Raw genomic sequence first — 22725 nt, forward strand, 5'->3', positions numbered from 1 at the left:
CAGTGTTTACTTGATCAATTATCACTGATATGGCAATAAGACCAGCCAGAATCTGATGGTAAACATTGTGTGCTTTTTCACTTTAGACAGACGTCACACAGTCATCAGCTTTATAGTTAAATTATGTGTAACACAGCTCTCATCCTGAGCTGTCGGAATATTTTTATTTTACTGTCAGTGAAAGTTGGATTGGTTTGTTTCTCTAGATGATATTACATTCATCAATATGCTTTATTAGAATCATGTTTCAGATGCCGGCTCCCTTCAGAGCCACATATGTAAGATGAGTGAAGCGCTTCTTTAACTTTGCATTCTGCCCTCACCAGGTTCAGGTTACAGCAGGTGAACATTGTTGGTTCCAGTCCCATGAGCGCCCCCTCTAGGGTGATCCAAACCTTACAGGCTGCCCCTGACACACACCCCTCTAGCCTCAGCCTTGTGTCAGCTACGCAGACCAGCCTCCGTTTGAGATGGAAGGTACTGAAACACCTCACACACACACACAAACCAGATACGCACTTGTAACACAACTGTGTAAAACCATTAACCCCTGTGTGCCACTTGTTCAAATAGTGCTAATTTAACTGGGGTTCTCTCTGCTCCTTTGCGCAGCATCCGGTGCATTTCTTTTTTCTTTTCTTTTTTTTTATCCGTGCATATGCACATATGCATGTGCACTCATGAGCAGCAGGACTGAACAGGTTGAGTGGCTGACAGCCTATAATCAGTGTCTCTCCTGGTTATCAGTGGTAACACTAATCTGTCACATTTCCCATTCACCGTGTGCATCGCTAGCAGCACAAACTGCAATGTAATTTTCTCCTCACTGTCTTTTCTGCTCAGCTCTTGTTGCTACTCTTCATCCCGCTCTCTTTTGCTTCATCTGTCTTTTACTCCCCCTTCCCCTCTTCTATTATAACATAAATGGAGAGCAGAGTATTTTCCATTTAAGAGTTGGAATGAGAAAAAGAGCCTGTCAAATCAGACACAGACACTGAGGCACTATGGGCTACCTGTACAGCATGCTAATGGGATTTTACCTGCATGTTAGCGCTCTGCCTGAGCTATGCTAGGTCTTCTGCTGTAATGGAACCATCACAATGGTTTTAGCTAAGGCTATTATTCTAAGCTGCATATTAAGGGTAATAAAGCTAATGTGACATTCTGTATTATGGCTCCTAAATGCTAAGCTGAGCTAAATCACCAGGGTATTTAAAATTACTTGGTGTCTCACTTACTTATCTGTTGCACGGCACAGAGCCACCACACTACAACGCTGGTTAAAGCTGCCTGTGGAATTATATAGTGTGAGCAGACTGAACTTTCTGCTGACTGATTTAAGGGATCATTGAATGAAAGGTGGTTGTGGGAGTTAATAATCACACACTTGGCCATGGACAATAAAGAGAGAGGACAGTGGAAACAGTATGGACAGGAGAAGAACAGAGGAACTCAGGAAATGAGAGTGGAAGTGAGTAAAAGAAAATGACAGAGGCTGACTAAGGCAGGGAAAACAAGGGAGGCAGAGGGAGCAGGAAATGGAATGTCAAAAGGAAGAAAACAGCAAAAGGTTTTTTGATGTAGTTGGAATTGACACAGTCACAAAAAAACGACCATATTTTTAAGTGTTTTTTCATTTTTTAATTCTTTTTTCTGCTTCTATCATTATATCATATTGAGGATATCTAATCATGACAGGTGATATTTTAGGGGTTAACTGGTCACAGTCAGCTTGTTGTCTGTCTTGGAGGTGGAGGTCTCTAACAAGAAGCAGGTCAGCAAGACCATTAATCTGTGCCCCTGGAGAGTTCAGCGAGCAGTAGACTGATGTGTGGTTTAGATCTCACCTGTGAACACTTTTGTCCAATCAGATGCAGCCAGAGAGATTTCTGTTATTGCAGGAGCGTGTAGCCTGTATTATTTCTTGTAGTCACCATCGAGTGACACACCCATCAGGTGTCCAATATGGTGAACAGCACAAGTCACCGTGGCATGTCCCATTACAGTGGAATACTTTATCATCGATTGTCATCGTATAAAATGTTCAGCATGCTTTTTGTTGTGCGTTAAACTGATTTTATGTTCCTATAAATTATCCTGAAACAAAATCAACCTATGATGACAGATTTAAATGTCGGTCTTATGTCCAGTGCTGTAAGCATGTATAGGTTTACATGCAAATAGCACTTGGAGAATAGCAACCCGACCTTGGAAAAATGACAAGAATAAAATAAAAAATCCTTTGAATTGATTGATTCTTTTCTCTCTCTCTCTCTCTCTTTGACCGTCCAGCCTCTTGCAGAGTCTGAGTATAATAGCAGCCCAGAGACTGTGGGCTACCGGCTGCGTGTGTGGAGGACAGATGGTCAGGGGGAGGACAGGACCGAGGATGTGGAGGGAACAGGGGCCATAACCGAGGCCACAATAGAGGGTCTGAATCCTTGGACCCAGTACCAAGTTCAAATACAAGCCTTTAACTCCATAGGACCAGGGCCGTGGAGTCAGACTGTCGCAGCACACACCGCTGAATCTGGTATGAACCCAGATTATCTATATAACTTCACCTCTCTTTCCTGTTTGCAAGTGTCCAGCAGAGATGTAGTATATTGTCAGAGCATAAGAAGGCAGATAGATGAGGAATAAAGTGCTTCGATTACCACCCTGTGTCTCCCATTTTCCCACCAGCTCCCTTTGCCCTCTACACTCTCCCTCTATTTCAGTGAGGGGAAGATTGATGGAGAGGTGGAGGAGGGAGGATGATTGAGATAAAATCGAAGAGAGTGAAGTAACACTGAGGTGTGTGTTTGTGTGTGTTTCTCTGTGTGTTCCTCAGTTCCATCTGGATCTCCAGTGAATGTGACTGCTGAGGCAGTGAGTTCCTCCAAGATCCTTCTCACATGGTCTGCTCTCCCTCAGGCGCAGAAGAATGGAATCATTCTGGGATACAAGGTGAAGAGAACACTCACACACACATGCGCAGACACACAATACCACCCTTGCCTCCACATTTGACCCCATCAGCTTGTTATCACTTCCTCCAACACCTTCACATACACACATACACATATGGACACAAAAACCTGAGATCAGATGATGTAATATCCTGTAACTGCTCCACTTTGTTCTTGTTACATTAGTGTAGTATGTATGTGGGTGTGTGTGTGTGTGCATGCATAAAAGAGAGGCTTTACTGTTTAATACGCTTTCATAAAAACAGCAGCTTCTGTCATGTTGTAGTAGAAACAATAGCTGGATTATTCGTTTATGAAAAATAGACAATAATCCACGAAGCCTATTGGTTTTGGAAGAGGTGCTTTGTTTGTAGTTTAAAACAATAAACAAACTGTACTTTAGGCAGGAAAATGGGATGCGTTGTGTGTATATATACACACAGAATATGCTCCAGAGCTTCTGCATTAATATTTAAGTCCAGACTTCCCACCCACTTAAGCAACACAGCTCACAATATATCCACATCTGCCAAATTAGGGCTCAGCCTTTTCTTCTGGAATAAGGCAGTGTGTGTGTGTGTTGCAAGCACCCATGCTGATGTCGTTGACATCCTCTAACATGCAGGTTTCTAAGAAAAGTCCAAGGTGCACATATTTTCTCTTCACTAACTGGCAGTCACACCTCTTCTTTTTGTCTCAGTGTGTGTCTGATTTTTTTTGGGGGGGGCTTCAGCTCACACCCTGCAGTGTTTTTTTGTTTTTTGTTTTTTTTATAATGTACTCCACTTCTTTGTTTGATTTTCAATTCAAGAGAAAGCCCGCACCAATTGTCTGTTTCTGTTGCTTTTTTAAGTAAGTGCCTCTCAACATCCATCAGAAGAAAAAAATTAACAAAGAGAAAGCACATGGAGAATATTTTTTTCCTAATATAAAAGTGGCACAGAGTACATTTCTTAATCTCCACCCAAACATAAGACAGCAGAACAAAGATTTTAAAGGGAGGGAATTTATCCTCACTTGCATGGATGTGGTTGTGTTATAAATACGTAAATCTGTAGAAAACAGGCTGTGGCTGTGAGATATAAACCAGAAATATCCAGTTGTTTGTTGAAAGTGTTGTATAAAATCCAGGTCATACCATGCACCATGCCCAAAGCACATCACACTCAGCTTTTGTGTGTTTTCTGGGGCCCTCCTGAGGATCACACTGAGGTGCATGCCGACCACGTTAATAGATAGGAAGTGACTGCCAGCAGGAGCTCTTTAGCGCCTTCTATCCTCTTGTATATGTTTGAATATAGCTCCTGTAATATAGCTCTGTAGCTCCTGCTTCCTGCTGTGCAAACATTATGACTGTCTCTGTTTTTAGACCCCAACGCTAAGGAGGTGACGTTTTCCTTAAATTGTTTTTTGGAATGCTACATTTGTGTTCAAGACCCAGAGTAAGAACAAGAAAGAACATTTTCTGACATGTTTCAAACCTAAGACCATGCCACTGGTTTGTTTGTTTTAGGTGTGACACAATTAAAATATTAATTGTACTTTACTGTCTTTGCTATTTCAGTTAAAGACTAGTGATATTCATTATATATTTTTCCCACTGTACAGTAATACTGCATGTTGAAAGATAACTGTGATGTAGCCCATATCTCCTCCACTGCAGTCAAAAATACCTTGCTGAGTCATATCGTTGCACAGGCATGTTCCATCACTGACTTGGTAAACACAGGCTCTGTGCCGTGAGTCAGTTCCACAGCATTGCTATAATGCTGAAAACACATGCAAGCATTAGCATTACCATCCAGCTGCAGGACGTAATCATGTTACCAACTCCTTTTACATACAAATGCTCCAACGTTAATCCTGAGTTTTAAATTAACCCTTATTTTTAAGCATAACTTCTTTTATAGGCATGAAGCATACATTTGCATGTAGCAAGTCAGAGTCAGACCTCCACAGCAGAAGTGACAATATCACCCTTATTCCAGATCAATCAGTCAATCAGCAGCACTACCATTACATCCTATAAAACGGAGGCCATCTTCGTATCTCACTGATTGTGCTTGGAAACTCCTCTGCTGTTTTGATTGTTATTGGATCTCAGGTTGGAAGTGTTTATCCACGTCTCACCCAGTCCACGTCTTATTAGGAGTTACTGAACACAGCAAGTTTGTTACTCATTCATCAAGTCATGGATCGTCCCCCAAGATAAGGTTGATCTCTGAAAGTACAAAAACAAGGACACAGGAATGAAGCTAAACTCCAAACCACTGAGGCTCTAGTTGAAGCTACTTTACAAAACTACTGAGAGCTGAGAGAGACATTACAAAGTGATTTCACTGCAGCCTCTGGCGCAGTTTAGGCACCGAGGACGCAGCTAACCTCCTGCTGTGAAGCCGCAGTGGAAATGCATGTTAGGGTTTTTCCACCCGGGTGAGTGGAAAAACCCCATGAAGGTGGCCTCCACTCCAGAACTTAGTATCATCTTTTTTATCATCTTTTCAGTTGATACTTTTTATTGTACTTTTTTTATTATGTTACCTGTTTTATATTTAGGTTTTTATTACTTTTACTCTCCTTGTGACTGTGCTGTATAAATAAGGATATTATATAGATTTTAAGTCACCATAGAGGACAAAGCAGCAAACAAGAAGATGCTATTGTGAATGTAAAATGTATTGTGTGACATCTTTGTGTCACTGGCGCAGGTGTTGTTCAGCGAGAAAGACTCTGAAGGTCCCCCAAGTGTTCAGGTGGCAGAAGGAGAGGGGAGCGTGTCACTGCTCCTCGGGGTCCTCCAAAAATACACAGTGTACGTGCTGCAGGTGCTGGCGTACACGCGGATGGGCGACGGGCCGCCCAGCAACCCCGTACTGCTCAGAACCAAAGACGATGGTAGGATCCGTCTCTCTCTCTGCCCACTTTTGCCTTCCTCACACATCTCTCAGCACAAACACAGCATGCCGGTATCTCCTGCTAATGTGCCACACGGTTACCGTACTCTCAGGTCTGCTAACCATGTGCAGACTCTTTAGGATGGCAGCAACACGGTCTGGCTTTCTTTAATAATATAACACAATCATACACACACACACATACATACAGAGACTCACATTTACTCGCAAACACACACTCTCATCCTCTATCAAACAGTGTCACGTTTGAAAAGTTTTTCTCATTTCAGGATGAAACAAGAACGGGCGAAGTCAATTCCCGGCAATGTATAATGAACCTCTATCCTGTCTGTCACAGGCATACACGTACTGTATATATACACACTCTCTCGTTGACATGTATTTGCTGGTGTGGAACTTGTACTTTTATCAGCAACAAAGACAGAGTCAATGTGTGGTTGAAAGAAAATTACATTTTCTTTTTTGTGTCTCCCAGAAGTGCCTCTTAAAAAGAGTAATACACCTACTCAGTTTATATATATATATATATATATATATATATATATATATATATATTCTGTAGGCTGTGTGTGGCCATGTGTGGCAAGCACATACATCTGTAAGCCTCATTGCCATCATGCTAACATATTAGAGTGTAAGAGCCAGATGCTGAGATGCTCTCTTTCTTATTACAGCATTGAAGGAGCTGCTTTTTTAAACTGTATATTAACATTCTTTCATTCTGTCGTCAACTGCTCCCCTCTCTATTTTTCTCTCCAGTTCCAGGCCCCCCTGTCAGGATGATGTTTCCAGAAGTTCGACTGTCATCAGTGAGGGTGGTTTGGCAGCCACCTACCCTCCCTAACGGCATCATATTAGGTACAAAAACACACACTTACATTTGAAAGCAACATTTAAATCAGTGTTTTGTGCTTGTAGTGACAATAGGTTTATTTCCAATTCCTGAAGGACAGAGCTCAGCTTATGAAAGGAATGATGTTGCAGTTTTACACACACACACACACACACACACACACACACAAACTCACATTACTGTGATCTTTCAATGGAAGAAGGGAAGGAAGTAAAAACCGTAAAATGGAAAAGAGCTGTTTCTGTTTTTAGCTTTCAAACAGGGGTCAGCTCTTCTTTCTCTCCACTTACTGCTGACGTTTGTTAGTGTTGGTGAAGCTGTAATGTGAGGAAAGGGTGTAATGTGTGGAAGACACCTATCCAAATGCATATAAAGCATAAACATGTTTAGATTTTCACATATCACTTGTTTTTGAAACTGCCATGCACAGTGTGAATCTGAAAGAACAGATTAATGAAGAGGAAGAGAGGTGAGAGGAATGTGTGAGCTGCTGAGCTGGAAAGAGAGAGAACAGAAGGGGCTAGACAGCAGAGAGGAGATGTATAGAGGTGAGAGGAGGGACGTGTGCGTGTGTGTGCGTGTGTGTGTGTGTGCGTGCGTGCGTGCATGCTCATACACGGAGCAATGGGTAGTATTTGTCCTCTCAGTGGGAGAGGGAGTCAAGTGGGACAGTTTGAGTGATGTGTGACTGTGTTGTTGGAGGGAGGACATTTAGTGCGACACTACTTTGTGACAGAAGGATGAGTGGGAGGGCAAAACACTCTCTCTTGATCACACAGACATACACAAACATGCAGCCCTGCTGTGTCCTTGTTGAGTGCTTTGTGTGCGTGTGTGTGTGTTTATGCAGATACCAATAACTGTAGCGCACAGGTTCCTTTAGTGCTCAGGACATTTCTCCTTGGGTTTTCAGCCCATGGGGGACTGACACAGGAGTTGGACAGAGGAGAAACTAGAAGGTTCGCGGTCTAATTTTGCACAGTGCAGGGAGCCATTTCTGTTTCCTCACAAAATGTGCACGGGAGTTTGTTGAATGTGTGGTTAACATGCAGTGCAGTGCTCCGAGGAAACAGAGGAGCTGCCCACAGGCGCTGAACATTTACTCATGTTTATGAAGTTAAATTGACAGTATCAGTTTGATGCCCTTCATCATATGCACTCCATGTCTTTTGGTTGTTTCTGTTCTCGCTACAAAAGTGTTTGTATTAAAAAAGTAACAACGACAGTGAAGGCTCCTGGGATATTTAGTTGTGGTTTTCACATTTAAACACAAAACCAAAAGCTCCATTAGCTCTTTATTACTGTGGCAATTTAATCAGGAATGGATGGATGATTACATTCTCTATGTGAAAAGGAAAACATTAAGAAAATATCAGAACAGCAGCAATAAACACAGAGTGAATTAGTAAACCAAATCAAGTCATCAATATCCCCATTACCTTCAATTAATGCATTCATAATCTTGGCATTTAGTACATCTTTAGGGTTTGCTGAACATAAAATCTAATATAATTGCACTACAGAACAATCTATTAAACACTTAAAGTCAACAGTGAAATATTAAACACATTAACTGAGGATACAGCATCAAACACTCCTGCTTTGCTTTACATTAAGTTGTGTTTTTGAGCAAAAGGTTAACAGGGTTCTCCGTAGATCTTATTTATGGTCGCCAAACAAGTATATGTAAATATGTATTATAGACATAGACAGAGCCACACTTTGTGTTAATAAAGATGGATAAACCCTCTGTGACATGACCCACAAGTTTCCTGTAGAGCCGTTTGGTGGATCTAGCCGTCACAATTTTGGTGGTGTGGGAGTCCTGGCTGATCTAAATATGGGCATATGAGTTAGAGCATGAATGGAGGTAGGCAGCTAGCCACCTGTCAGTCAAAGTAGCCATGCAGCAACTGTAATAAGGTAGCTCCTGTATGCGTTGTCACAAGGTCTGAAAACACCCAAAGGCTGCAGTTCCTCTAGTGACCACTTGAGAGTGGCTCCAAAAGAGAAACTCACTCTATCCATCAGTGGCAATTACAGCAGAAATAAAAAGATAATAGTCTGAAAAAGCAATTTTTCTCTTTATGGATATTTAACAACTGCATGGGGAAGTTCCCCAGTTGTTAAATTTGTGTTAATATGTTTTTACTTTAATATTTTGTTTAGTAATAGCTCAGCTCAGCTGCACTATTAACATCATTTGCACTCTCACTGCACTGTGCCTTATTTTTTTGTGCCTGATTGTAGGTAAAGTTTTTTATACTTTATATTTATACATATACATATATATATATGTTTTGGAGTTGAGAGTAACTCAATCTCGATTCTCTGTATGTCTGTATGTACAGTACATATAGCAGTTTTGACAATAAAGATGACTTAAAGCTCTTTTCAATTAGCATAGTTTTGACCAGTGAAAGCTACTGAACAGCTAAAAGAATATGTACATGTATGTCATGAATACAGTGTCCCATGCAAAGATGTTACATTGAATGAGGAAGGGCTTTGGCTAACATGACACAATTACTTAATATAAAAGGAATTTAGCCTCTTGTATCTGACAGCACCAATGCCCTAATGATACACAGTACAGCAGATAATGCTGTGCTCTGACCGATTTGTTTAGATGCAAGAGGATTTGTGATCTAGCTTTTATCCAATAATCTTCCACGCGCGACGTTCACATTAACATACAATCAGACTATCTGATGAGATTATCACCAGCCCAACCAGATTAGGCGCCTCTGAGCAGATTATTATCCTGACAGTCTCACCGTGAACTAATCACATCCTCACACTGGTGTGTTTGTATCAGCTTGTGGGTGCAGGGCATTGTGTGTGTCTGACTGTGTGTACAATACAATCTTCATAATAAGAGCCTTTGTGAGTGGCCAGTGGCCTGTGGAAAGCTTGGATGGGGATCAGTGGTCTGAGTGTGTGTGTGTATGTGTTGAAGGATGTTAGTGTTATTACATGGCCTGGTGCACATGAGACAGAGAAGCAGACACAAGCAGTGTACGCCACGGGTCACAGCCAAGGGCACAGAAGAGAGGTTGTATGTTTATATAATGTCAGTGCAGGGAATGTGAGCCTGTGAGCGTGCACTAGTGTTCTGTGGGAAATCAGTTTTGTCGACATGTATCAGATCCTCACAGAATGGAAATGTATTTCAGGACTCCAGACAGACATGTTGGCGTGTGTATGTTTTCTTGTGTAAATGAGGTTGCGTGGTTCTGCATTGTGCGCAGTGTCGTCTGTGTTTTCCTGTCTTGCATTGTGCTGCCTTTGATTGCTATAGACTTTATGATCTAAAGTAGGCTACACAAAAACACCCAGAGACACATCCATACACAAGAATTTCAGACGGATTTCAACTATTTTCTTCCTTCTGTCTTTCCTCTCTTCCTTCACTAGGCTACCAGATCTCCTACTGCCTGGACAGCAGGGACCCTCAGCGCTGGACCACAGTGGAAGTGGGCTCCAACGCTCGCCAGTTCACCGTCACAGGACTTTCCCCTGAGAAGGCCTATGTGTTCCGACTCACTGCTCGCACTGCCGTGGGCTGGGGCGAATCACAGGAGGCCCTGGTTGTTACCACTGAACGCAGAGGTAAAGGACACACACTCATTTGTCTAATTTTAACCACACCTTTTAAAAACCTAGACGGTGCCCTGTCAACTGCATATATCTCCATGACAACAACTCAAACTTCTTGCTAATGATGTCAGATTTTCTGTGAAACACTAAAGTAGTTAAACACACCCAGTCAAGAGGTAGATGTCAGAGTTTGAACCTTTCGTCCAGGGAAGGCAGTAAAACACCACGGCTGAGCAGAAGTTACTCTTCAGCGAATGCTTGTGATTTTCTCGCAATGCTGAAAAAACCTTCAGGGACATTGCTTTGCTTTGTTTGCAACAAACAGTATGTGGGCAAGCTAAACAAAATGTACAGTGTGCTGTGAAAATGTGTAAAAACAATATGTGTCTAATTGTGAAATGGCACTAATGCAGCCATTAGCAAGTGTGTTAAAAATCAGTAAAGGGGTGTAAGCAAATAATCAGAAAAAAAACCTGTGCCACCAGCTCCACTCTGCAGTACATATATGTGGAAGGTGAAATGCCAAGCTTTTATTATTAGTGATTTGGTTAATGTCTATTTTAGGACCATCTCATGCTCACTTTCAGTCTGAAAAGGCTAAACGAGTTAGGTTGTGTTTGATATTTTAAAATGTCAGTGTGAACACTGAAACAACTTGGATCACAGAATCATTTCATGCTTTTATGTGGACACCCGTAAAGGTGGCAGCCTCATTCTTTAGATGTCCTCACAAAGGTAGAGTGAGGAGAAGAAGAAAAGGAAACAAAGCCCCAGACATAAAGATCAGGCGAGCTGTAAGTGATCAGCAACACATCCTAATTTGTGGTGGGACAAACTGAATTCATTCTTACTGGGAACTCAATAGTAGCACACAATAACATGTATGACCTTTTTAGTGTGTCTGACATAATATATACAGAACAATGACATTTAGAAACTCAATGGATGCGGCAGTAAATGTGGATTTAGGAGCCACCAGGTGCTGGCTCTGCTGCAGAGGTCAAACAATGACCTGCAGGTCTGAGCATCAGCAGACAATTAAACAGGAAGGCTGTACTAAAGCATCTTCAAAAAATAGATTATTATACTACATATACTGGACCAAAAGAAATAGACCATGGAGTCTGTTTATATTGTTCAATAAACAAGTCAAAATTAAAGGCTGTTCTTTCTTATGGCGGGTGGAAAATGTACAGTTAATCAGTGAGAGGAGAGGGAACTGAATCTGAATGCCATAAATCACAGTACCAAACCAAAGTAATTACTAATGATCAATAGGGCCATCAGTATTTAAGGTAATTTACCTATAATATTTCTTCTACTTTTAGCAGTCAGACGTCAAGAGGTAAAAAAGCATTTTAAGATGAACAGAGTGTGACAGTTCAAAGCTCTTGTGAGATGTGTGAGGTTTAGCGCTGACTGTAACACTCCTGCTGCTTTGTCCCTAAAAACCTAAAACTGCAGAGTACAGCTGCTGTCAAATTTCTGCCCACTGATGGACAGGCTTTTGTAGTGACAGGACTTTTATGGTGGTAAAGTGAGTGAGTAGTGCGGTTCTTCTCCCTTCAATTTAGAAACAAATAAAAAGTCGAGTTTTTAACGCTCCTCGGATTCAGAGGCCGGGATGCTTTCGCTTTCATGTCCTCAGCTCATTCAGAGGAGGCAGTGCATCCCATAATTTAATGTCACCGCAATGGCTTCAATTTATTTTCAGTGATGAGGACCAGGATAAAAGGTCTGAATATTTCAGAGACTAATCTGCCATACCTGTAGGCTACTGCTGTGCGTTTCGCTATGGATTAGGTAACACAGATGTTATCTTGGGTTACTTTTCATGGGTGATTTTGGACTCGGCGATCTCAGCAGGAGCATACTGACAGCAGGTGCAGAGGAGGAAGGCAAGAAACAGCAGTAATGTAAGCAAAGGGCAGGTATCACACTGTGAGGAGGAAGACTCCCATTAAACAGCTCATAGTGCAGTTTGTTCCTGGATATTATGTATATCCTATTTAAACAGGAAGTTAAAGAGGCCACCCCCACACAGTCCACAGACCTGAACAGGCCCCAACTGCTCTTTACACTGGTTGGTAGATGGCGGAAGCTAAAAAACAGATAAACATGTTATTGAACAGAAATTAGAATCACCCCCTTTTTTGTATTTTAGGACATTATAAACAATGTAAAACAACAATTTTGTAATTGTTAGGCGAGACGAAGGTGACGAATAGACCAAAAAAAAAAAGAATTTGACTTTATGGGAACGTTAAAGGAGTTTTATGACTGTCTCTAAGAGCAGGATTGTCTCTGGGTGAACACTGTTCATTTGACTTTAGATGACTTTTTAAAACAGTCGTAAAAATGAATTGAACAATGCCTGAGGCCTGGATTTAGTGTCCATCTATCGTCTTGTTTTTTACCTACAAAAATGCAAACTGCTGCAAGATGCACCTTTTTATATTTGCTGAGATCTAATAAAGCCTCAGAGGTTGGTTACCCATTAACCCTTTACATCCATTTCCCACTTAAAATCCTCATATTTTACTAACAATGTGGTTTTGAAATGACCTGTTCACGAGGGTGATGCTACATCTTTTCCCACTCGTAATGTGAGCAGGTGAATATTTAGCAGATTGGCCAGACTAAAGCTTGTGGTGAGGTCTGGTCAGCCCACAAAGCTGTCTTGTCAGAGAGTGTTCAGCCACAGTGTCGAGAGAGAAAAGCTGAAACTGGAGGTGGTTTTGAAGATTGACCACTGCTGAGCTAACCAACCAAAGTCAAAGCTCACTTTAAAAAGAGGCTCTGCTGTCTCTGTAGGCTAATGCATGAATAACTTTGCTCACAGACTTTGATAAATGTCACAACAGACATCTCTTTCCTGTCTCTCTCTGTCAGAATAGCAGCACTGTGTCTGACCAGTAAAGCATTGAAATGCAGCAAATGTATTAAAATGTGACAGTTAAGTGAATTTGTGTGAAAAACCTGGAATCATGATATTCAGATACTCTGTTCAGAGCTATCAGCTTTTGTAGTGCTTTTTAATTGGATCAGATATCATAACATCCGCAGAATCATTATCAGGATTTCTTGAGAATAGAATTCAGTGGTTCTCTGTTCCACTTCAGTGGCATAATGGCCCATTCTTGCTGCGAGATAGACAGAACAGCCTAATAGAGATTTCCTTCTGATGATGCTGAAGAGACCAACTTAATCCCTAGAAAAAGAAAATTGGCTTTTTGAGGGTGAATGTGAGTGTGTGTGTGCAAGGCTACATGAGTGCACGTGCATGTATTAGAGAAAACCGCCTCTGAAGAGATTTATCTGCACTAAAGTTTGTCTCCAAAGGAGTGATAATCAATAAAGTAATGGACTAAAAAAACATATTTAGCCAAATGTTATCCACCAGCCCCATCTTTCCTTCCATCTAGAACCCTCCTGGAGTTCTGCTGCACTTCTCTCTCTCTCTCATCTATTCCTGTTTTTCCTCTTCCTTCTAACAGAAATATGTGAGTGAGGAAAAAGCAGCACTCGTTCTTACAATTATGAGTTTACTCATGCATGATCCAAACTGTAGAACGGAACAAAGGACGAACAGACAAAAAGGCTCAGATAGTGTCAGAAAAACAAAACAGGGAAAAGAATGAAGAACAGGGTGTGAAGGGAGGAGACAGAGATTTGACTCAAATTACTCGTGATAAGGATGAAGGAAGCCCAGTCTGTGTGTGTGTGTTTTTAAGAAATGAGTGCAGATTAATTAAACTTCAGAGAGAATCGATAGTGCTTTTATTTCTAGACCTAATCGATAACCTGATGCCCCTGAAATTAGACAGTTATGCCCCCAGCCGTGTGTTTCTGTTTGTGTGTGTGCTCATGTGTGTACACACGACTACTAATCACCCAGCTACTGTGAACACAGTTGTACAAAGATACTGACTCCCAGAGCCATCTTTTATCTTGTAATTGAATAGCAAAAGGGCACAAACACACACACTGGCAATCTGTTGTGAAGTTGTTTTTTTGATGGTGCTGTAGTGTTTTATTTAAACATGTGCATGCACTGCAGCATTAACACTACCATGACACAAATGGAGGCAGCTCATGTCCTGTTACAAGGGAAAAATGTATGAGACGTGATGACAGCACAAAGAGAAAAGAAAATAATGACAATGACTGGCTATTAGAAGTTACACTCTACACACATGCTGTGTGTGTTACTGTTGGCTTAAATTTACACTGTTGAATGTTTGTATTATAGATTAGGTTTGTGTTTTTTTTCCAGCGATCATATTCAATTCAATTATTATTATTATTATAAAAAAAAGAGGTAGACAGGACAGAGAGGAACAAACATGCACAAACATCATACGTTACAAACATCATACATTACAGACACGACAGGTTGTTATAATAGAACTGCTGAGAAACTATGTATTGTATGTATATATTGTAGCTGATGTGTTGTTCAAGTTAATTATACTAGTATTACATGGAAAATGAGGTGTTGACAGAGGACACTGGATTTGTCAGAGGGCCAGATGCTGTTCAGCATGTTGATCTGGATAGAGAGAGACCTACTGAAAGATACAGAGAGAGAGAGAGAGAGGGAGAGACACAAAACTTTGAGAAAAACTGGACATATAGTTAGTACCATGAAATAATGGATTATACGTCAGCCTGATGAGGGGAGAGGAGGTGGGGGAACCGCTCGGTGGATCATGTTTGTGTCCCCCAGCAGCTTAGGCCTACAGCAGCTTGGCTATTATGAAGTTTAAAGACTGTGAGTTAGTCAGACTGTTCTACCTGTGGTTGGATGTCAAGAAGTGACTGTAACTGTACCTATCAGCCCTACACACTTTGTTTGAGGCTAACTATACACTTTACTAAACAGAAAGGTTTAAAGTCTGGTCTTAAGCGTGGAGGCAGTGAACTAAGTAATGAAATTGTTACATATGTATTATTTAAAAGAATGATTGAAATTGTAGGGAGACATGTTTCATAATTCCATCTAATGTCTGAATAACAATGAGACCTCTAGAAGTCTACATATGTTTTCATCATTTAACACCTGTTTAGATACATGGATGCTGAATGGAGAGGCTGTGCTGTCTCTAGCTGTCAGACCACACATTTATTATACTACATTTAAAAAAAAGGCCAACACAGGAAACTCCTCAGTTTTCTGAAAGCGTCTGATTAGCTGTGTGACCTGATTTCTCTCAGTTACCTGCCTTCTTCTGTGTATCTGTATGTACTGACTGAAGGGCTCATTGAGTGGGTTTATGACTGTGAAGCTGATGTGAATCATACACTATGGTTTGTATTGTTCAGCACACTCACCAAATCTTATCCCAAGTGAACATTTATGAGACGGATAAGACGGCTCTCTCCACTCCAACACATCAGATGAGTGAATATTTTTTGGTAGAATGACTTTCATTCCCTCAGAAACAACCCAGAATGCTGAATGCTTGTAATGGGCTCAGACACTTTGTCTTTCGTGTAATTTCTCATCACCTTGTTGCAATATATTTATCAACCAAACTGTTCATTGGTCCAAATATTTAATTTTTTTGCTCATATTTTCCCTGCCTTCTCGCTCTCTCCCTCATTTTTACCTCCAACCCTCTCACTACGTACACAGAGCGTCCCCAGCCGCCCAGGAAGCTGTCTGTTCCTCAGGATGAGGTTGAGGCTCGGCGACTTCGCCTCCACTGGGTGAGCGGTGGGTCAGGTTCCTCTCCACTGAGGTACTTCACTCTGCAGGTGAAGGAGCTGCCTAGCGGGGACTGGACCATACACACAGCAGACATCCCTCACAACGTGACATCCTGGACTGTTGACAGGTACACACACACACACACAGAGGCACATTTACATATAGACAGGGTCACAAAGTTGACTCAGAGTTTTGAGCAGAGAAGCCAAAGTGTTACTTATATTTGTAGAAAAGAGGAATAAAACTGTGTGTTTAGTGTGACACATTGTACTTTAAAGTATTAAAGCAATCTGAAAAAGTCATGTTTATGCATCTGTAGGGAGAAGAGTGGACAGAGAAACAGGGATGGCGAATTCAAAGCAAACAACAGAGAGAGAAAAGTTTTATTTATTTAGAACTCGGAAGTAGAGAAAAGGTTTGTGGAGCATAAAAAAAAAACATACAGCATAGAAAAAACCTCCAGGGAGAGCAGAGTAATCATAATTACTGCATAAACAGGGAGGATCTCAGTCACCTAATCACACAGGCACAGCAGGAACCTCTCTCTTAATGCCATTTTTCCATCTTCGAGCATTTCCATTATGCGTGCTGTTTGTCCGTTCACTGTATTTACAACAATTTTTACCTTTTCATCTGTCATCCTTGTTGTCACCACCTCCCTCTCACTTCAAAAATCACCAGGCGTGTTTTTTTTCTTTCCTGCTCAGCCTGTAGAAGTGGGCTTCAGCCATATTGCATGTCTTCCTTTTTCCAGTCATCCTTCTTCATCCCTCCATCCTCTGATACTGTCATTATGGCAGCGGGTGATGGCGGTCAGACTGGATGGATACTCCAACTTTGCTGACAGCCACGAGAAGCAGAACGCTGATGATGCTTTACTCGTGTAGTGTGTGTTCCCGCCTGCTTCGTGACTGTTTGTGCGCACTTCTTCACCAGCTATCACAGGGCTATTTGAGATGCTGAAGAGTGCTCTCTCAGTGTGTCTGCATCCGTCTCTTTCAACCTGCCTCGGGGAGAGTCTATCTGCCATCATGGTGTTGCTGCTGTTTTTGTTTTGATGCGGTTTTTCGAGCTCATTCTATCACTGAATGCTCTCATTACGGCACCGGATGGAGGAATTAGCTCACATCTCCACATGCTCACGCTCGTACTTACTTCTTATCTATCCTTAATTGTTGTTTTCCACCGAGACATCTTTGGAACCAAAACATCGAAGTCCCCGGGCTGATGCACACACACAGACAGTTCACACACTTTGAAACAGTGTCCTTAACATCCTCCCAGTGCTGTTAGTATCCCGCCCCGTTTGAGCCTGCTACCTTTGATGTTCTATTCCTACGACATTCCTCAGCCCCATAGGGCCTTTTCTTGTCCCTTATTGGGCCGGCTCATTATCATACAAGAAGACACTTGAACAGTTCTCCTGTCGTCTGCTGAATTTCGAAGTGGTCCTCTGTACTCTCCAGGGCACTCTGTAAATAAAGTCTAGAGAAAGACCTTGCAGGTAGACGTGTGAGCAGGGGGGGAACGGGTCCTTGTTAGAAATGATTAAATTGCTCCTTTTAGCTCTTGTTAATAATAGGTTAGATCAATTAAAAATGGAGGGAATGTTCTTCACCACCTGTCGTTTTTTTTTTTTTTAATTTGAATAAGTATCCCACAGTGTGGTGGAAAGTTTCAAGTATTAGCATGCTACAAAGCAGATTAGCTCAGCTAGCCCCTACTAATAGGCGCATGTTCATTGATCTGATAGTGGCACAAGAAGAGAGTGTGTTTTTGTTGTTTTTTTTTGACTGATGCAATATAAGATAGGTGCTTATTAATGCTTTCACCTTGGACAGAGGAGAAATGCAGATGTTGTGCTAGCATGGCTGTAAAAAAAATACTCTGCCAGGGAAGACAATTAAAAACAAGGTGTCCGATCATTATTATTCAAAACCCTCATCCGAGGGCACTGAGAGAGCAGGACGTGTCTGTGAGAGATGGAGTGAAGGTGGTGTTGGAAGAAATTTATTCCCAAAGTGTTAAATACACCCGGTGGAGCTGCTGTGCCTCTGTGCCAGAGGAAGCCATGGTCAGAGGCATAATGTTTTCCTGTCGTGGATGCATCCGAAACCCTTCACTTGGACATTTGGATAAGCTGATGAAAAGGTCAAAGGTCACGGTGATATATTGCTCTTTGTGACCTCACAGTAACATGTTCTGTGAGGTCACAGATAGCAATATAGATGAGGATAAACACTGCATAAATATATGTAATACATTTCAGCACATGCACACCTTATAACACACATTTAGTATGTGTGGACAGACATTAATGCAGATTGTAACTTGCATACATACATTGCAGTTGGCCACATCAAGGCACTGTTTCAGTGAGCAGGTATTTCTATAAAGTGGTGCGGCTTTTTGTGGAAGATTAAGACGAGAAGACGTCTATGTAAACAATGCATCCTCAAAAGAAAACTTTTAAAAGAATGTAAGAAGAATGAAATTACTTGGTTTGGCCGTACAGATAATGACATGAAGGCATAATGCTCTTAATAAGAAACCTTAAATAAAAACCTTAAAAGCTTTGCTGCCGTGCTGTAATTACATTTCAGCTTTCATCAGTGCACACCTGTCTCACCTTAGAGACTGCACTAAAACAAACTTATCTGGCAACTTTCATAACGTTTGTAACAGTAAAGGGCTTTATACTGTGTGTGACAGAATAGATGGAAATAACTCCATATGTAATCTGTTAGGGAGTGAGAGATTAAAACATAGAGCAAGGGGAGGTATTAGAGGCGCAGTGCTCGCCAATTGCTCATCTTTCAAGTAATAAGGCGTACTTCTGTGGAGAGATTCAGTCGACTGAATACAGGTGAACCAACCATGAGAAGCATCACTCAGATGAGAGAATTAAAAGCTCAGAGGTGGCACCCATTTGTTTGTCATCTTTACTTATAGTTAAGTAAAGATGTATATGTATGATATAATAATTAACACCTTTCTGTGTCTTTAAATGTGTATCTGTGTGGCTTTGTGTCCTCAGGCTGAAGCCCTTCGCGTCGTACAAGTTTCAGATGTTGGCCACCAATGATGTAGGAGACAGTGTGCTGAGTAAAGAAACGGACGCTGTTACAACTCTGCAGGATGGTGAGAAAATGAGATGCAGATGCATGATGGGAGGAGAGAAGACATGAGATATGATGTTTTAAAACATATGATAGTACAGGTGTATACAGATGGACCGCCCATCTTCTTCATCCTCTTCTACTTCTTCTTCACTTTCTTTCTGTGTTTTCTTTCCAGTGCCTGATGAGCCTCCAGTGATCCTCTCAGTGAAACCAACAACTACTACCTCAGTGCTGGTGCAATGGAAGGTGTGTCCAGACTTCTAAACACACACGCACACAGGCCTACACAACAACAAAAATATCAGGGTCAAGGATAATTAACTTTCTCAAAGAATAAGACTGCACAGTTTTACTGTGTGTGAATGTTTCCTTGTGTTTGTAGATGTAATTATCAGTTTTAATGTGGGAAAGGTCAGAGGGCACTACAGATACATTAAAAGCTGTAGGTGGAGGCACAGATGTTCAAGTGTTAATGAGTATGCATGAACCAGCAGGAGCCCTCCGCCATCCATAATGTCCAACAAAAATGTAGAAAAGAGAGAAGAGCGTTCATACAGTCTGTTTCAAATGCTCGTCATTCTTCCTCTACTGTTTGGAAATGTCTTCCCTTGTCCCTGTAGCCTTGTGTCTCAGCAGAAGGAGGCAATGAAAAAACAAAGTCACCAGCAATTTCATCACCCTTTACAAGAGTGCCAAGCCCACTGAAGCATCACTTTGCCTGTGCGTGTTAGAGCCAGAACAATCCAGCAACCCTTTACTCTGCTGATAGAATACTGTGCTGTCAGTCTGCCCGTCTGTCCTGTTTGTCACCGTACTACACCAAGAACATGAAAACGAGCACAGTGCAAAAAAAACTCCAGATCTATTTATGATTTTTTTTTTAATAATACTAATACCTGTATATATATATATATATGCCTTTTTTTCAGCGCCCTAGTGACGTCAGCACTAATGGGGTTCTGACTGGATACCGGCTGTACTACAGAGAGCTCCCTATAAACACATCCACTGCTGAAGAAGTTCAGCCAACCAAAACCAACACCACAAGTGCCCTCATTACAAGTGAGTAGTCCTCCAACTGACTCACCAAGCTCTGTAGATGCTGTTTATACTGAAAGTCTGTCAAACTTTCTGTTCTGGCACAGTTTGCAGCTTGTGATGATGATGATTGAAGTTTAAAGCTTAAAATTCAATCATTGTAAAAAAAAAATTTGCTTCTTCAAACGGACGAGTGCTGGATGAAAGGGGTCTATGTGATGTAAATTGCATAATCAGAGGCTGAACCCAATCCAAATTAATACACCCAAGTATCCATGGTGACCATAGCTGTCTCCTGGTCATAGACTTTAAGGCCATGGTTCCCAATCTGAAAACCAAAAGTTCCTTTTTAAGGGGACGCCAACAGTCATAAAGGGCTGTGTGAGGTTTCATCTGCTCTGAGGACGTGAGGTGGTCAGAATTAGGACAGAATTTGAAACTTCTTTGTATAGGGTTGTCAAAACGGAGTTTAACCAAAAGTAGAAGAAAAAACAGGCTCAACTGTTCTCAAATGCAACTAGGAGGGGTTCTGAGGAGCAAAGCTCAGGAATCACAGCATTAGATATTAAGAAATATTTGAAATTCCTAGCCAATAGTTGGGGATTTTGATGTCTGAATTGACACTGGCAGTTTCATCCTGTAATGCATTGATACAAATGCCTTCCTCAAATGATTTTCAGGTGTTTCCAGCTGACTCATTTTATTAAAAGATGCCATAAAATGGTCTTAAAAAGGCTGCATGCTGTGAATAATATCTACATGTCACAGGCATCCCTACCAGTTGATGAGCTGTGTAGAAGCCATGGCCATAAAGATGCCTTGTTTTTATGTATTCAGTGTAGTAGAACCAGTTTCTCCTAAAATTATAATGTGATGAGGATAAGGGCCTGGCTTTCCTGCTGTCTTTTGTGTTTAAGATTCCATATACTTTAGGATGAGAGCTAACCAGTGTGGTCGGCTGATGTCTTGAAGTCAGTGTCTGAGGTTACTGGAGTCTAAATGTCCCTAGATCCAATAAAAAGCAGGCCAGGGCTGCTAACATCGTCCTGCTCCTACAGCATTCAGAATCACGTTTCACACAGCGTCGAAACACTACACATCCAAACTCTTTAAATGCTGAGTATTGATCTAAGCTACAGCCCTGTGGACGCTGCTGCAACATGTGGAGACATCCAAAAGCTGACAGGCCGGCTGTGCCTCGTTACAGTCGCTCAGCTGTATAGGTTTGCAATCGATCACATGGTGTAAGACATGCAGATAAGAGACTGTTATCAGGCAAAAAAATGGAAAAATAGAACATTTATTGTATTACAAAATTCACACTGTCAATGTTAGTTGTAGTGCTCTTTTTCTGAAATATTTAATTTCAAATCAAAAGACATGAGTAATTTATCAAAGCACAAAATAAGTACCAAAAAAAAATGTAAATTTTAATTAGTAGTACTACTGTGCAAGGTCAGCATTTCCCATTCCATTTTGCAGTGTTTTTAAAAAGACTTTCATTCAGTGATTGTATTCAAGGTTAGGACCTGAAATGAAAAGTGTAACCATGAGGAGACACTGAGCGCATGGCCCTCACTGGACAGATATATTCTCAGAGGCATTGTTAGATTGAACTAACACAAGAAGTTCTTCATAATAAGCTGCTCAACCAGATTGGTGGATAGAAAATTCTCCGTCCCTTCAAATCTGAGGGTTAGTTGATCATATTGAAGCATTAAAATTTCAATCTTATTAAAGACTGGCATTGTAACAGCACAGTTCATTGCCGATGTTAAAACATGTATTGATAAATGCTCCATTCATCTTTCTATTCCCAAGCTAAGAGCACCTTCAAGACGGTCAGCAGTGCCTCGCTCACAGACTTTGAGTTGACACGTAAGTCGTTTTCCACCGGATATACAGTGTGTGCTTTCAAATCATGTTCCATGTAAGAACGTAAAACAAACCTTATTGTTTTTTTACAGAACTAAAGAAGTTTAAGCGCTATCAGATTGCTATGACAAGCTACAACATTATCGGAGAGAGCCCGCCCTCGTCTCCGTTTGAGGTGTCAGTTGGAGAGGCAGGTAGGTGGAAACACAAGAGAACTGCTGATTTATGTAGGATATTAATAATAATGCCAGGATTCTTTCTCCTTTTTCAAAGATTTAATACAGTTACTATTTTTTAATAACAAAAGAAAATTAAAACCTCCAAAACTGCACAATTTATGAATCGTTTGGTGCATGTATTGCATGAACTTTAGTAGCAGATAGGGGGACATTTCTGTTCACATGTCAGCGAGATCAATTCCAAGTTATATTTGGTGTATGGCTCTATTTCTGGGACTGTGTTTTTCCTTGTGCATACATTGGAAGCCTAAGGCAAGGAGAGCACACCTCCCCATCATACATGCAGAGACCCACCTGATACAGAACACAGCACAGACATGACATTAAGTCACACACAGTATATATAAATGAGGGGCTGGGTGGATGCAGTGTGCCAAAGCAAAGGAAGTGAAGGTTGCTAAAGCAGTGTAAACAATCTG

The 22725-nt window shown here is 41.2% G+C and overlaps 1 protein-coding gene across 1 annotated transcript in view; it reads left to right on the forward strand.

Moving 5' to 3' along the window:
* Positions 1 to 22725, forward strand: part of LOC114437884 (protein sidekick-1-like) — a 199863-nt gene that overhangs the window by 166237 nt on the left and 10901 nt on the right. The window contains exons 24-35 of the mRNA XM_028408824.1: positions 327 to 477; positions 2293 to 2533; positions 2834 to 2949; positions 5660 to 5846; positions 6626 to 6724; positions 10137 to 10331; positions 15958 to 16159; positions 19070 to 19173; positions 19330 to 19400; positions 20084 to 20216; positions 22014 to 22070; positions 22160 to 22261. Coding sequence (XP_028264625.1) covers positions 327 to 477; positions 2293 to 2533; positions 2834 to 2949; positions 5660 to 5846; positions 6626 to 6724; positions 10137 to 10331; positions 15958 to 16159; positions 19070 to 19173; positions 19330 to 19400; positions 20084 to 20216; positions 22014 to 22070; positions 22160 to 22261 — 1658 coding nt within the window. The remainder of the gene's footprint in view (positions 1 to 326; positions 478 to 2292; positions 2534 to 2833; positions 2950 to 5659; positions 5847 to 6625; positions 6725 to 10136; positions 10332 to 15957; positions 16160 to 19069; positions 19174 to 19329; positions 19401 to 20083; positions 20217 to 22013; positions 22071 to 22159; positions 22262 to 22725) is intronic.

The sequence above is a fragment of the Parambassis ranga genome, chromosome 1 (assembly GCF_900634625.1).
Source record: "Parambassis ranga chromosome 1, fParRan2.1, whole genome shotgun sequence".
Classification (NCBI taxonomy): Eukaryota; Metazoa; Chordata; class Actinopteri; family Ambassidae; genus Parambassis; species Parambassis ranga.